Source organism: Euprymna scolopes, chromosome 23 (assembly GCF_053919585.1).
Source record: "Euprymna scolopes isolate OS-2025 chromosome 23, ASM5391958v1, whole genome shotgun sequence".
NCBI classification, from domain to species: domain Eukaryota; kingdom Metazoa; phylum Mollusca; class Cephalopoda; order Sepiida; family Sepiolidae; genus Euprymna; species Euprymna scolopes.
In genome coordinates this window covers 13,670,375-13,686,837 of record NC_136504.1, presented here as the reverse complement: position 1 = coordinate 13,686,837, position 16,463 = coordinate 13,670,375, and the positions used below count along the sequence as shown (strand labels likewise).

At 34.4% G+C, this 16,463-nt stretch overlaps 1 protein-coding gene across 1 annotated transcript in view; it reads left to right on the top strand.

The window, feature by feature from the left end:
* Positions 1–16,463, top strand: part of LOC145245768 (cilia- and flagella-associated protein 58-like) — a 139,643-nt gene that overhangs the window by 78,336 nt on the left and 44,844 nt on the right. Inside the window, exon 13 of the mRNA XM_080107377.1 lies at positions 5,706–5,929. Coding sequence (XP_079963503.1) covers positions 5,706–5,929 — 224 coding nt within the window. The remainder of the gene's footprint in view (positions 1–5,705; positions 5,930–16,463) is intronic.

Below are 16,463 nucleotides of genomic sequence, written 5' to 3'. Positions count from 1 at the left end.
AAATTTCTTTGCTTAGGGAAGTAAAGAGGAAAGCGAATTCCAGCAAGCTGAGAAAGAAAGGGAACAGCAATTCAAGCCGTTTGCTTTTAAGCATTCGTCAGATTCAGTTGCTAAAAGTCACATTATTTCACATTATATATCTATTATATAAAGGCATGTTGTCTGGGTGTATGTTTGTATGTCCAGCTAAACGTCCAAAAACTACTAAGTAAAGAAACACAAAGTGTATGTTTCCTTGATTTGCATTGCTTCAGATAAGTAATATCTATAATTTAGAAAAAGAAAATTTATTATTAGGGATATCAATTGGGAATTTATATCATTTAATGTTAGCAATAACAAAGAAGACTTCATACGACTTAATAAAAAATATAATGAGTCTTCATCAGGAAAAACAGACAATATATTTTTTCCGTGGCAAGTTGTTATTAAGCGATTGATACATTTTTTTGGTCAGGAAGTCAGCTTGATCTGGTAGCACCAGATGCCTACCAGATGTTACTATTTCGGGCTAAAGTGGGCTTGAGAACAATTGTAATAAAGGAGCAACTTCACATTCCTCACAGCTTCAAATAGGGCTTCATCACTGGATGTCTTTTAAGATAATACCCAGGACGAAAATGTATAAAAGACTTATGTTATTATTTTATTTCCTTTCCCTTTGCAAAACTCAATCATGTTCTGCAAAGTCAAATATAAAATCAATTCCATTAATAAATACTTGAAGTATAAAAACCTTTTCCAAAATTACTGGATTTGACATTAAATAAGTCGAAAGGGGTTGATATGCCGTAAAATAAAACAACCAAATCAAACACAATATATTTCTACCACTGAATCTACTGAATGTTTCCGTAATTTACACTAAAACACAAAAAATAAAAATAATAATGGTGTGAAAAGAAATGATTTCACAAGACACCAAAGTTAATCATGGCAAACGAAAGAAACGTGATTATATATGAAATAACACACACACACACACACACTTACACTCATATATACGCACACAAAAATAAGCACCACACATACATACACATTCACACACACAAACACAAACACCACAGACACATTCACACACACAAATGCAAAAACCACACACACACACACCAACACACACCCACGCACACAAACAAACACAGACACATACTCCCCCACACACATAAATACAAATACCACACACACACACAAAATGCACGCATTCAAACACACAAATACAAACACAAGCACACACATACAAACAAATACAAACATAAACACCACACACACAAACACACACCACACACGCATTCACACACAAATACAAACACACACGCACACATACAAACAAATACAAGCACAAACATCACACACCACACACACTTGCGAGATCATCTGCTCAAGCAGGTTGACCTAAAATCGTTTTCAACTAATAGAAATATGAGCCAACAGCCACCACTAACCGATGAAATCAGTGTCTGCTGTTTATTTCAAGGTTTAATACACATTTTTTTTTCTTTAAGGCATTATAAGAATAAGACATTATTAGTTTAAATTTTGAAATTTTGAATGTGTTTTGAAATTTTGAATGTGTTCAAAAAGGTGTTTTATTTTCATTTCTTCATAAATTTCAGGCAATTGTTATTAGTGATAAGGTTCTTGGCATTATTAATTTTTTTGTTGTTTTTTTACTTTCTGATCAAAACTTGCGTATTACTTTGGATGGTGTATTTTCATTTTCTTTTCCTATCAATGCTGATATTCCTCAGGTTCAACATTGTTTTTCTCTATATAAATGACCTTTCAGAGAATATTATTCAGAAAATTAACATCTGAAGATGCCACACTCTATTCTGGTATTGCTTCTTATCCATTTCCCTCGGATCAGTTAAAATATGCAGTTAATCTAGAAAATGGCCTGCATTCAGTTATGATAGTAAGGTAAGAAATGGTTTGTTTCCTTGAATCCTGTTAAGATGCAGCTCCTGTCTGTTAATAGTAGATGTTAGGGATAGAACGATTCCAATATTTTTTCCGATCCCGATACAATTACCAATTCCTCATTAAATTACCGATTCTGATACAATTACTGATTCCAGTTCCAATTCCTTATAAATCTTTAAATGTTTAACTTTAAAGTTGTTAATGATCATGATTACCGTAAAAACACATACCAAATGTGCAAATCTTTTCTCAAACGGACAGACACACTTGCAAGGGATGATCTATCAATTCAATTTTACTAATAGTTTAAAATTAATATATATTCATTATTTTAGTATTACTATCAGCGGGAGAATATTTTTCTTTATAGAAAATCAAATAAAAAAGCCAATTAAAAGAATCTTTTTTAGCATCGGAAAATAGGTACAAATTTTTCCAATTCCGATACCGATTCCGATATCACAAAAGTTCCAATTTTTTCGATTCCCGATTCTGATTCCGATTAATAGTCCCAACACTAGTAGATGTGCAAATTTTATTCCTGGGATTCTCAAGAATGGTTCTGTTTTTTATGAAAAATCGATTCTAAAACTTTTTGCTCTTTCTGCTTCTCATAAAATCAGCCCACTTTCTCTCACCTGGAGCTATCCCGTATCCCTACACATCTACTATCAGACCATGTATGGAGTACTGTTATTATATTTGAGCTGTTGGTTCTCTGTCCCTTTTAATGGTTGCTGATAAGTTGCAGAAACGTATGCATAATTTTATTGCTTCCCACCCACCCTTTCTTCTCCTCTGCAACATCTTTCCTTCTCACGGACATGATGTTTCTAGTCTCACTCTTTTCTACAAATACTATTAAGGCATGTGTTCTTCAGAATTGACTGATCCATTCCCTGCTTCCTTTGTTCCAGCTTGTTTGACTCGTTGGTCTAGAGGTCTCCATCAATTTGTTGTTTTAATATCTCATTGTAATACAGCTTCATATTCCAGTAATCTCTTCAAGAGCTACAAGCTTATGGAAGTCTTTTCCTGCTCACCATGTTTCTCCTTCCTATAACCTTGGTCTTTTGAAGACTAAGATCAATAGACATATTATGTCTTTTCAAAAATCATCTTTTGTTTATGTTAGTTCCTTGCATTAAGTTGATTGACGCTTGTCTAAAGCAATTTCCATAAAAAAAAATCTCCATTGCAAACAGAGGTGACGAGATAGAAAAATACTTTCCTGTCTTTTGGAGTTGAGACCTTTATAAAATCGTGAAAAATGAACTTTTGGAATCCCGATATTTCATAGCGAATATTCTGAAATCATTATTATCTTGAGAATGAGTTTCACGTTTACGTCTATACCAATCGCTGAAAGAACCAATATTTCTATGTTTCATTCAACTGAACTTCATCACAAAAAACAAGAACACTGGCTCAAAATCATTCATACTTGTAAAAGAACTGTATATAAAATATTGTTTGTCTTCGAACATTTATGTGTGAGAAAATGGAATACCATGCTAATTAACCTTTTCTAACTTGAAAGCAAATAAATACTCCTTTTCACAATCAGGTTGTTATTGAAGATATTTATTTTTACTTTTTAGTTTACGTAATAATCAAAGAAAAAAGCACCCGCGTGCGTGTGTATTGTGCGGTTATACAACTTACCTTCGGATGGGATCTGAGAGAAAGAGAAATTAAAGATGGCAGCCATGGATTTATAAGGTGTAGTCTCGTGGAATCTCACGAGATCTCATCTTCCATTGCACACGTATGTAAATGGATGGGGTCAGTTTTCTAATAAAATGCCGTTGGCAGAGGCAGGGAGGGGGAGAACACGTGCTGGAAGTTGAGAGAGAAAGTTGACAGTGATGAATTCTAGCTGAACTTTTGCTGATTGTATTTATTTTATTTTGTTTTGCTGTTTACCAACTCATTTAACTACAGTTTAATACAACTTCCTATTTAGATACTTAAGCAATGCAAATAAGATGATCAACATCTCTATTTTATCGGATTATTTTTCTTGCTTAAGTGCCTGACGTTTACTAGCAGTCTGCAATCACAGTCTTGAAAGTCGATTCCGTTAAAATTCCACTAAGATACTTGTTGATGTTATACATTCACGTTTTCTTGGGTTATCCAATTTCCCGCCGCCTTCCACCAGAAGATCTCTGTATATTCTTATCTCAGAATTCCTCCTCTCAATGTGACCAAAGCAACGTAGCCAACTGACTGTCACGGGCTTATCAAGCTTTGCTATATCCAATATCGTCAACAGAGTATCAGACATGATACTCCATAACTGATCTGGCCCCATATTCCATACCAATCTGATCATTAATTTGTCATTACGGTGAGGATAAGAGAGTGGGGGTTGGATGAGGGAAGAGGGTAGCATCCATCTGCATCACAGTTTTTTTGTTATCTTGACTTTTACATATCTAAAGAGAGTACATATTTTGCCAAAACGTTAAATGAATTAAATACAAAAATGAGAATCACTTTCTCAGTTTTTTTCTAAATAAGAAGACAGCCAATAAACACAATCAATGAATCACAATAACTAACATGAGTTATATATATATATATATATATATATATATATATATATATATATATATATATATATAGTTTTTTACATATCCAACATTTTTTCACTCTTTATTTGGCAATTTATCACTACAATAAATTGCGGTTTCACTTAATGCCTTAATTAGCAAATTCTAGCATTGCTACAAATATAATTTGCTGATTTCTTAATGTCCTCTGATGAGAAGAATAACAAGAATAGCATTCTTTGAAACTCCACGGAATAAGGACTTTGTAAATTGTTTTTTGGAGTATTGTTGAACAATAAATTTTGATTGTAAAGTTCAACTTACAGTTTTAATAACCTAAAGAAGTAAAAACATACACGATGATGACGACGATGATGATGATGATGATGATGATGATGATGATGATGATGATGATGATGACGACGACGATGACGACGATGACGATGATGATGAGGAGGAGGAGGAGGAGGAGGATGGTGATAACAACGACGATGATGATGATAATGACGACAATGATGATGATGATGATGATGATGATGATGATGATGATAACAACGATGATGATTATGATGATGACATCGATAACGACGATGCTGCTGCTGATGATGATTTATATCATCATGTATGTTATGTCTTCCTTTTCTACTAATAATGGGAGTGAATGTCTGTCATCTGGTAGGATGCCCCATCCTTTTCAAAACCCAAAAGAAAAGTAAATTTGATAGAAATAAAAGGTTTTTTTATGCATGAAATATGTGAGATAATGTACAAAGAACTTCTGCTGCAAGGAACACAATTAAACGATTAAAAGGAACACAATTAAACGATTAAAAGGAACACAATTAAACGATTAAAAGGAACACATGCACAAACGTTCACCAAGACATGATTAAAAGGTTTGTAATAAAAATTACCGAAACAAATATTCCAACGTAAAAGAAAAACCAAAATTATTGATATATTTTTATTTCAAGATGATTAATTCGAACAAAAACCGTATCAGTACACCAGTTGAAAATGCGCAAAACATTTTTAAATATCTTACTAGTATTTTATTTCTTAAAATCAATCATCTTGAGAAAATCTTGGAATAAAGACGAAACGTTGATGAATATATGAATAATTTTGGTTTTTCCCTTTTGTATTGTCGACATATGTAATAAGTACGTTTGTATGTGGAAGCATGAAACATCTTTTGTTGTTTTGCTTTTCTTTCAAACTCAGGTGATAAGTGAACGTGATATTCTCAGCACTCAACTTATTTGTCGGAATGATGAACTGAGATTATTATTTGAGAAGATCAAAACGCAGCAGTCAACGATCGAAAATGGCGAAATCCAATATAATCAATGCAAGGAGGAAATCAAGATACAGAAATTCGAAATAAAGAAGATACAAAGGGAGAAAAAGATCTTGACAAAAACTGTTGGTAATGTCAATAGTCTTCGGTAAGTAAAAATGTTTTTACCAGCAGAATTTATGAAATAAATTTTATTTATTATATATTAGCCAGGATATTTGATGTTGCCCGGGGTCCTAATTTTTATACAGAAAAGAAAAGAACAATAAAAGTGAGAAACTTACTTGCTTCGAATTAGAAACTCCCATGTTGTGCGATGCATGAGAAAGTCATTTTCGATTTGAAACCAGATCCACAGCATCCCTCTAGCTTCTTGTTGTTGTGATAAAATCTTTCATAATTGTTTGCGTCAAGTTCAGTTTTTTCTTTTGGTTTTCTTCTTTTTCTAGCAGGGGTTTAATGGAGCACTTGGTTAGATTCTCCCCAGAGTCAATTTTAGAGCGTGTCTGAGCCAGCCTAGAATGTATCGATGGTAAAAGTCAAGAATCCAACTAACTTCACTTATATAGGGCGAATGAACTCTTTTTCTGGGTCAACGGCCAACTAGCACTGTGTATATTTGTGTGTGTGTATATGTGTATTGGGGTAGAGAGGGCTCCCGTAAGCCATGGTGAAGGCAACCTTTCTAGGAGAAGCAAATCTCTGATTTAAAAAACCATAAAGGGGAAGACCAGTACCCGCATTAAGCTGGTCTGCAGTTTAATTTGTTGCTGGTTATCTTGCTCTTGCTTGTTGCTGGATCTCAACATTTTGAACCGAGAGAGAGAGACTTAGCTGCCGTACAAAGCTAAGACTCTGTAACATCATATTTGTATAGATACTCCCTCAGACATTTGGGCTCATGGATTTTAAATGTCTGAGGGAGTGGCACTCGTCTGATAAGACGTTGCAATCATCATCATCATCATATATATATATATATATATATATATATATATATATATATATATATATATATATGGTGTTCCACAAGTCATGAAAACATTTGGACATTAAATATCTCAAAAACTATTAAGGATACAAAAAGCATGCCGATATATATATATATATATATATATATATATATATATATATATATATATAATCATTAATATTAAAATTGAACTTGATAAATTTAGCTTTAAAATCATGTCACTTTCCTTTAGCATATATAGTTCAGTAAATATAAAGTCTTAAAATTTATCCAAGACTTTTGGAACAATTAAAGTGGTGAATCATCGTAGCTGATTTCGTAGAATACCAGACTGCAAATGCTGGTGTAATGAGTTCGATCCTAATCCATGCTGCCGAAAGCTAGAAACATGCATGACTGTGGGTATATATTTTATGTACGTAATGATATTTAATAATAAAAATAAATAAATACGTCCCATAAAAATTAGGGGCGACTCATATATATATATATATATATATATATATATATATATGAATAACAAAAAGAGCTTATAGCTCTTTAAAAAAAAACAAGGTAGCGGAAAAAAAATGAATAACAGCATTTCGATATTGTTAATATCGCTAAAAGACGCCAACAGCAAATCTTATATATATTAAGTTGATGCAAAAATAATATAGGTTTTTAATATTTAGTTTCATGTCAAAAAACGACACAATTTTTGCACCAAACTACTATATACATATATACACACACAGGGTGTCCAAAAGGTCACTAAAGGGTTTTGAACTTAAATAGATTCTTTATTTTTGATATCTTTCTGTAATTTTAACACAATTTGACTAAGACGTTGGGGGGGGGGAAGCAAAATTCAAACAATATTTATGAAAAATAACGTCTTTTAAATGTTACCCATTTTTAGCTTCGCATATTTGTGCTCTTTCCAAAACATTATTCATAACAGATTGCAGAATCTCTGGATTGCGATTTAACTCCCTTATTTCGTTCCTGATGTTTTTCTTCAATTCTTGCAAGGTTTGGGGTTTGTTAACATAGATCCTTTCTTTAAGATATTCCCACAAGAAAAAGAATCTCCATTAATTCGTTCCTGGTGTTTTCCTTCAATTCTTTCAGGGTTTGGGGTGTCCAACTAGTCACTGCAAGAATTCAACAAAAATATCAAGAGCGAAATAAGGGAATTAAATTGCAGTCCAGAGATTCTGCAATCTGTCATGAATAATGTTTTGGAAAGAGCACAAATGTGTGAAGCTAAAAATGGGCAACATTTAAAAGACATTATTTTTCATAAAAAAAGATTGTTTACATTTTGTATTTTTTTTTTAATTTCCTAATGTCTTAGTCAAATTATGTTAAAATTATAGAAAAATATCTTCAAAAATAAAGAATCTATTTAAGTTCAAAACGTTCAGTGACTTTAAAGAAATATATATATATATATATCTATATCTATATATATATATATGTATATATATATATATATATATATATATATATATAAGTAAACGTGTCTGTGTGTGCGTGTGTGTGTGTCTGTATGTGTGTGTGTGTCTGTACATTTCTCTATGCAATAACTCTGTCAATTTTACGTCTACAGACTCGAAATTTGATATACAGGTTACTGAGATTTGGAAAAATCTTTGTGATCGGTTTTTGGCCAGAAGTTTGGCGATTAAGGGGTCAAAGTTCAACGATTTGACCTTTGAGAACTCTACCAAACTCCTCCGACAATTTTGGGTTTACGCACTTGAAATTTTAGATATAGGTTCCTTGGACATGGATCTAACTTAATAACTTGATTTGAGCCCAAAACAATAAATTTTAAGGGGTCATAATAGGTGTCAAAGTTTAAAAAAAATGACCTCTGCGGTCTCTTCCAAATTACTCAGACAATTTCTGGTTTAAATATTTGAAATTTTACATAAAGGGTATTTAGAGATAGGGAAAGCTTTTTCATCAGTTTGGGTCGAAAATTTTTAGTTACCAATATATAAATGTATGTATGTATATCTGTTTGCATGTCTGCCTTAAACTTTCAATAGAGGCGACGGATTTTACCAAGATCAGTATCCTTTTAAATTTCGACCTTTCATACGAGAAATATCGAAAAATTGGCTAAAAACATCAATATCTTCCTCTTCACCTAGGCACTACGGGGGGAGGGGTCACTTCGCCGATATTTTTGAAAGTTATCCTCTCCTTTAGAATAGCCTTAATTTTAAAAAAATGTTGCTTCCGGTTTGGCGGTGGTCGTAACAGCATAAACGTTAGGTTTTCCCCCGTTCTTTTCCTCCTTTGCGGTACGGGTTCGAGCCTGCCTTCCTACTACCTTTTCTTTTTTTTTTTTTTTTGCTCAACATACACATTCAAACACCCGGGCAACGCCGGGCTGAAATGCTAGTATATCTATAAAAGTGAACGTGTCTGTATGTCTGTGTCTGTGTACATTTCCCTACGCAATAACTCTGTCAATTTTCAGTCTACAGACTCAAAATTTGATGTACAGGGTACTGAGATTTGAGAAAATCTTTGTGATTGGTTTTCGCCCAGAAATTTGGATGTTAAGGGGATCAAAGTTTAACGATTTGACTTTTGAGAACTCTATCAAACTCCTCCGCTAATTTTGGATCTAAACACTTGAAATTTTAAGTTAAAAAAAATTTGACCTCTGGTCTAAACCTTTGAAATTTTACATAAAGGGTATTCAGAGATAGGGCAAGCTTTTTCATCCGTTTGGGTCGAAAATTTTTAGGTTTTTTCACCCCGTTCTTTTCCTTCTTCGCAGTATGGGTTAGAGCCTACCTTCCTACTATCACCATTTTTTTTTTTTTTTTTGCTCAACATACACCTCCAAACACCCGGGCAACGCCGGGCTGAAATGCTAGTAAGGTTATAAAACCAAAAGAAATTTTAACAAAATAAAATGAAAGGTACTTTAGTAAAAGCATCACACTCTTCTCTAGATAAAAGAAGTAGATCGATCTTTTGGTGAGAGTATGATTCTTTTAATGGTGAAAACGTTTAGTTTGATTATACTGATCTAATATACTCCAAAGATGGAAATATAGTAAATATTTGGAATTCCATTCCTGCTACCTGCTTCCCAAACTGTACTGATATGCAGAAGTATTAATGTAATGTAAACCAACATCTTGTTAATCTTTCCTAGGCATGGTCGCAAATAGTAGTCCTTTATGTCCAAGTGGCGATATGCCTTTTTAGGGGTGAACATGAATATAAGAAAAAGGGATCAGTTTGAAGCCATAAAACCTCGAAATCTTCTAAAAATTGATGCTCAGCATACACAGAGAAGGACTTGCCTGTACAGGAGGAATTGATGCAAAGAAAGAAACGTCATCAGCGATCCTCTGGTGGACAAAGACAGAATACTCTTCCACCACTGTACATGAAGCTCAACTTAATCAAACAGATCGCAAAGGCTCTGGACAAAGATGGTGACTGCTTCACTTACTTGTGCCAGGATTTTCTAGGATTGACCGTGGGGAAGTTGAAAGTTGGCATCTCTGTCGGTCCTTAGATCCGGCAACTCATCAATGATCCAGAATTCAAAAATCTCGATGAATAAACTTGTAATGAAAAACGTTCTTGGCAACAAAAAGGCCAGAAACTATGCAGAACTTGTCAACCACATGATGGCTGCTTTCAGAAACCTGGGATGCAACATGAGTGTCAAGATGCATTACCTATTTTCGCATATGGATCGATTTCTTGTGATCCTGGGTTTAATGAGTGACAAGCAGAGGAAGAGATTCCATTAGGATCTGAAAGAGACCAGGTATCAAGGTCACTGGGATACAGTCATGATGGCTGACTACTGTTGGAATCTGAAGAGAAACCTCTCTGCCGTTGAGCATTTTACAAGTTTAATTAACCAAGTTCTAGTTCATCACCTTACAGATGCTAAACTTCTGACTGACCAACAATATGGATTTAGAAAAGCCTGTTCCACAGCAGACATCCTAACTGTAATCTCAGAACGTAAATACCAGTCACTGGAGGGTAGAGCGGTAGCTCTTGATATATCTAAGGCTTTTGACAGGGTATGGCATGAGGGTCTTCTCAAGAAAATCAGATCATACGGTATCACTGGAAGAATACATAATATAATTAGATCCTTCTTAGATAAGAGAAAAATCCAGGTTGTCCTTAATGGTCGTACATCTAAACAATATAATATAAATATGATATAAATGCGAGAGTGCCTCAGGGGTCTATCCTTGGACCTCTGTTATTCCTAATATTCATAAATGACCTCCCTGACAAAATTGTCTGTGAGATGGGTATGTATGCTGACGACACCATGCTCTATAACAGACACGACAGGAAAACAAATCTAAAGAAATGGCAGAAACACTAGAGGAAGACCTCCGAACCGTAGTGGAATGGGGACAAAAATGGATGGTCACGTTCAATGCCGCCAAGACTAAACTAGTTTCATTCAATAATTACAAGAAACCTTCCCTACCGCCAATAGCAATGGCCAAAGATTCTTTATCTGAAAATACATCTTTTAAACTCCTTGGCCTAACGTTCACAGGAAACATGAGTTGGAACAATAACATTGAGAACATTGCCAGGACCGCTGCGAAGAAGGTGGGTCTCTCTACCGTGCTAGAAAGCTATTAATGCCTGAAAGTATCCTATACCTCTATAAGGCCACCATTCTCCCATGTATTAAGTATTGCTGTCATATTTGGGCTGGTGCATCTGCCACTAGTCTCTCGCTCCTAGATAAGGTTCAAAAGAGAGTCGCCAATTTGATAGATCCTGAACTGTCAGCTAAACTTCAGCCTCTGTCACATCAACAAAATGTAGCATCCCTCTGCCTGTTCTACAAGTACTTTAACAGTGAATGCTCTGACGAATTGCAAGCACTTGTGCCCCCTCGATGTAAATACCCCCAACAAACCCGAAAAGCAGCTAAATCCCACCCCTCTACAGTAGAGATACCTAGATGCAAGAGATCCTTCTACTCCAGTAGTCTTCCCCAGAACAGCTAGACTTTGGAATTCCCTTCCGGATCCCTGCTTCCCCGATTGTACTGACATGCAGAAGTTCAAGTGCAACATGAACCGACATCTTGCTGCCCAACTTCCTACACAGTATCCCTGATGCTTATGTCCCTGATAGTAGCCCCCTACAACAAAGTGGCAATGTGCCTTGTTTGGGGTGAAAATGTAATTAAAAAAAAAAGTTCGAATTCTGGAATCTTTATATTGAACTCGGGAATCTACAATCGGGAATTTCGGATAGAACCCTTTAATTCTTTGTCATAGTATAATCTCATTCTATTAGCCAATTAGCAATTGTATGTTAAGTATCGCTTGCGCTGAGGATTGAACCAGATGAGCATAACTTTACAACTGAATTTTACCAAGTATTTTCTTGACTACGCTACAGGTTCTTATGGACAATTTTAGTATGAATTTTAGGAGTCTTAAACCTATTTTGTTTATAGATTTTGTTTATAGATTTTGTTTATCTTCCTATTTATCACTATTTATTGTTACATATATATATATATATATATATATATATATATATATATATATATATATATATGTGTGTGTGTGTGTGTGTGTGTGTACTTCTATCTTGGAGACAAGAACGAATGACACAGGCAAGAAAGAATTTTTTTGATAACATGAATAGGTTAGCCTAATTAATCTGAAGCAAAAAACTAGATTGCATGTTCGTATTATTTTTTGGTCGTTCGTTCTTTTGTTTAAGGGAGGTGGTGTTTAATAAACACTGCTGAGGAGACATAATTTAATATACTGTTTTCTTTTTAAATCCCAGAAACCATGCTTTATGGTAAACAACTGATGATCCTTGAAAACTTAGAATTATTGTGAATTCGAGAAGGCAAGTTGATTCAGTGATTGCAGAGGATTAAATTATTTCCTGACAAAATAATTTTCCAACAAAGAACTAAAAAAAAAATTTTAAATAAAAAAGTAAATTTTTTATATTTTTATATAGTTTTCAAGGTTAAAAAAAACTTCCAAGACCATATCATATATATTTTCTTTCTTATAATTTACTTAATTATATATATAATAGATAACCCACACACACACACACACACACACACACACACACACACACACACACACACACACACACATATATATATATTCTTTTATTTATAATTAATGGTTCCCATATTGCGTTAAATTCTATACTGGATTTGCTTAGTAGGTGATCATCACTCAACATATGCGTTCATTTTTGAGTCACCTTACTCTTCATCATTCTTCTCTGAAGCATAATACAGATTAATGTATAAATCACCGTGAAATTTTCATGGGTTTCTGCTAGTTATTATTAATATACTTAACCTTAACTGTGGCCCTAACTTAACCCTAACACTCCAATATAGTTAGTTGTATTGATATATTTGCGAAAGCATGACTAAGTAGTGTTTGCCTTGCGCGCAGTCTTCCATTCGCTTTCTTTGTAATAAGATATCTGCTGAACTTTCCCAAGTTTGTAAAGCTCACCACCTATGGGGAAAGGCCGGCCTTGTAGGAAAACGCATCATCGCTCGCCACAAAACCTTCTCGCATAAACGACAGCACTAATTCAGCATGCTGTTTACTTGTACAAGTACGTTTTAATGAGGCAGATCCTTCATCCTCTGCCATCTCACGCCTATTGCTACCGCGTATATCTGGCATGTAGATGAATGCATGCGTGCACCTGCTGGCAGGAAATCCTATTTCTCTGCTTAGTGTTTTCCTAACACACGTCCAACTAAGCTGCAAATAAATGCACGTACTAGCTGAAGTATACACCTACACAGGGTTAATCAAATTAACCTGAACATTAAAATGAGGTTATGAACATCCCCGACTCCCCCGTGATTAACGGCCGGTTTTGACAATAGACAGCATAAATTGGTTTTGTGTATTAACAGCCACATAAATGGATTATTTGCTAAATGTATTAATGTTTTAGCTGGGGATTGGGAAGTGACGGTAGCTAAGTGTTTTACAATAAAAACTGATAACCTGGATGTGCCAAGTTCGAATCCAGTTCGTTCCACAGAAACATTTTCATTGAGGATATCAGCAACTTTCACATCATCCCTTCTGTGAATATCCAATGTCTTTATAGAAATAGATATAATCAGAAAGATATCAGAGAAACCAATGCCAATAATAGAATTTTCTGGTACTTACGAAATGAATAAATGAAGTAATCAATAATTATAGTATTTAATTTTATTTGGTTGCATCTAAATTTTTAAGACTAAATATAATTAAGACGTATGAAATTGGTCTAATCCAAGTGTCTTAAAATGACAAACAAGTTTAGAATGAATTTGTCACTTTTTGAAAAGAAAAAAAAAGTCATATTCTGTAACATAGGCGTTACATATCACACTCATGGGCCACACATTGTATGCAGATAGTCGCAAAGAAACAAAGACACCTTTTTTCAGTTGAAATACAGACATTTATTTACAGGTACTTTCCAGAATTACTCCTTGTCTCTACCATGCCGAACATGTGGCACTCTGTCTTTGTCCGACCATATTTAGGAGTGTCTTTCCTTGTCATTCTCGGCCCATGTGTGTAATACGTCTATCTTTGTCCTCTCTAACCTCAAGGATCCACGTTTTTTTTATTTTTATATTTTTCCTTCTTCGTCGCCGTGACGTCACCTCGAACACGGATCGGTATTTGCATATGGTGGCTGTTGCTGCTGCAGATGCTACAAATGTGATCAAATGACAAACATGTTAGGAATGAGTTTGTCACTTTTTGAAAAGAAAACAAAACATCATATTCCGTAACATAATCGTAACATATCACCCTCAGGACTCACACATTTTTTTTTTTTTTTTTATTACATTTTCACCCCAAACAAGGCAAATTGCCACTTTGGTGTAGGGGGCTACTATCAGGGGCAACAACTGCTGGTGTACTATGTAGGGATTTGGGCAGCAAGATGTCGGTTCACGTTACACTTGAACTTCTGCACGTCAGTACTGTTGGGGAAGCAAGGACCTGGAATGGAATTCCAGAGTCTAGCGGTTCTTGGGAAGAAACTATTGGAGTAAAAAGATCTTTTACATCTAGGGATCTCTACAGTGTGGGGGTGGGATTTAGCAGCCTGTCGGGTTTGTCGAGGGTGCTCACGTCGTGGGGGCACAAGTGATTGCAGTTCGTCAGAGCATTCACCACTAAAATACTTGTAGAAAAGGCAGAGGGATGCAACATTTCGTCGATGGGACAGAGGCTGAAGCTTAGATGCCAGTTCAGGGCCTATCAGGTTTGCGACTCTCTTTTGAACCTTGTCAAAGAGCCAGAGACTAGTAGCAGATGCACCAGCCCAGATGTGGCAGCAATACTCCATACATGGGCGAATGGTGGCCTTATAGAGGTACATTGTATGCAGATAGTCACAAGGAAACAAAGACAAGTAAAAAATCAGCACCTTTTTTTTTCAGTTGAAACAACAGACATTTATTTACAGGTACTTACCAAAATAACGCCTATCGCTTATATTTTTATTACGAACTACCCCAGTATAGTATAAACACCCCCAACCACTCCATGTTAAGAACAGCTTTCAAAATAAACAGCCACCAAACTCCCCAACAGCTTTCGAAGTTTGGGGGGGTATTCTGAAAGCCGTTCTTAACATGGGGAGGTCATTGTATACATTGGCTGTTGCTGCTGCTGCTTCTGCTGCTGCTGCTGCCACCTGCGCATCTGCACTCTGTTACAAACCTTGGCAAAAACTGATGTATTCACACAATTTAAAGTGCATACTTAGAGACTAAATATCATTAAAACTTATAAAGTAGGTCTCATCTAAATATCTTGAAATGACAAAGATACGTGAGAAATTCAACCCATTTTAATCACGAGTAACTTTCTAAAGGTATGAAGGATATGGTATGTGACTTTGGCTAAGTGTTTAACAACATGTATTTTCAACATAAGTGACAGGTTCGAATCCAGTTCGTTCCACAGAAACACTTTAACTAAGGATGCATTGTTCTTTTCTGTATATACTCAATTTCTTTCTAAACTTTTTAAATTCTAAATTTTGAAAGCTATTCTTAACATGGAGTGGTTGGGGGTGTTTATTACGATTCTAACAAGAAAGATCTCGGGGAAACGAATGTCATCACTAGAATCATCTTGTATATAAGATATGAATAAATGAATGAATAATAAATAATTTAATTAATTAAATAAATGAATGAATAAATAAATAAGTTAATTAATTAAATGAATGAATAAGTAAATAAGTTAATTAATTAATTAATTAATTAAATGAATGAATAAATATATAAGTTAATTAATTAAATGAATGAATAAATAATAAGTTAATTAAATGAATAAGTAAATAAGTAAATAAGTTAATCAATTAATTAATTAATTAATTAATTAAATGAATTAAATGAATGAATAAATAATATGCATGAAAATAATATGCATGACATTTTTCGGTCTAAAATTAAACTGTAGATTTTTTTCTTATTTTTTGTTTTTATAATTGTATTATTATCACATTTTGTTCTTCTAATTATTTATATATCAATACGATAACGTGTGTGCTCTTTTGTGTGTCACGCTTACATCCGGGTCGTTTAATTGTTATGAAATTAAAAAAAAAAAAAAAAAAATTGGTGTCACTGTTGAGACGAAGCTAATAAAAATGATTTGGTCTC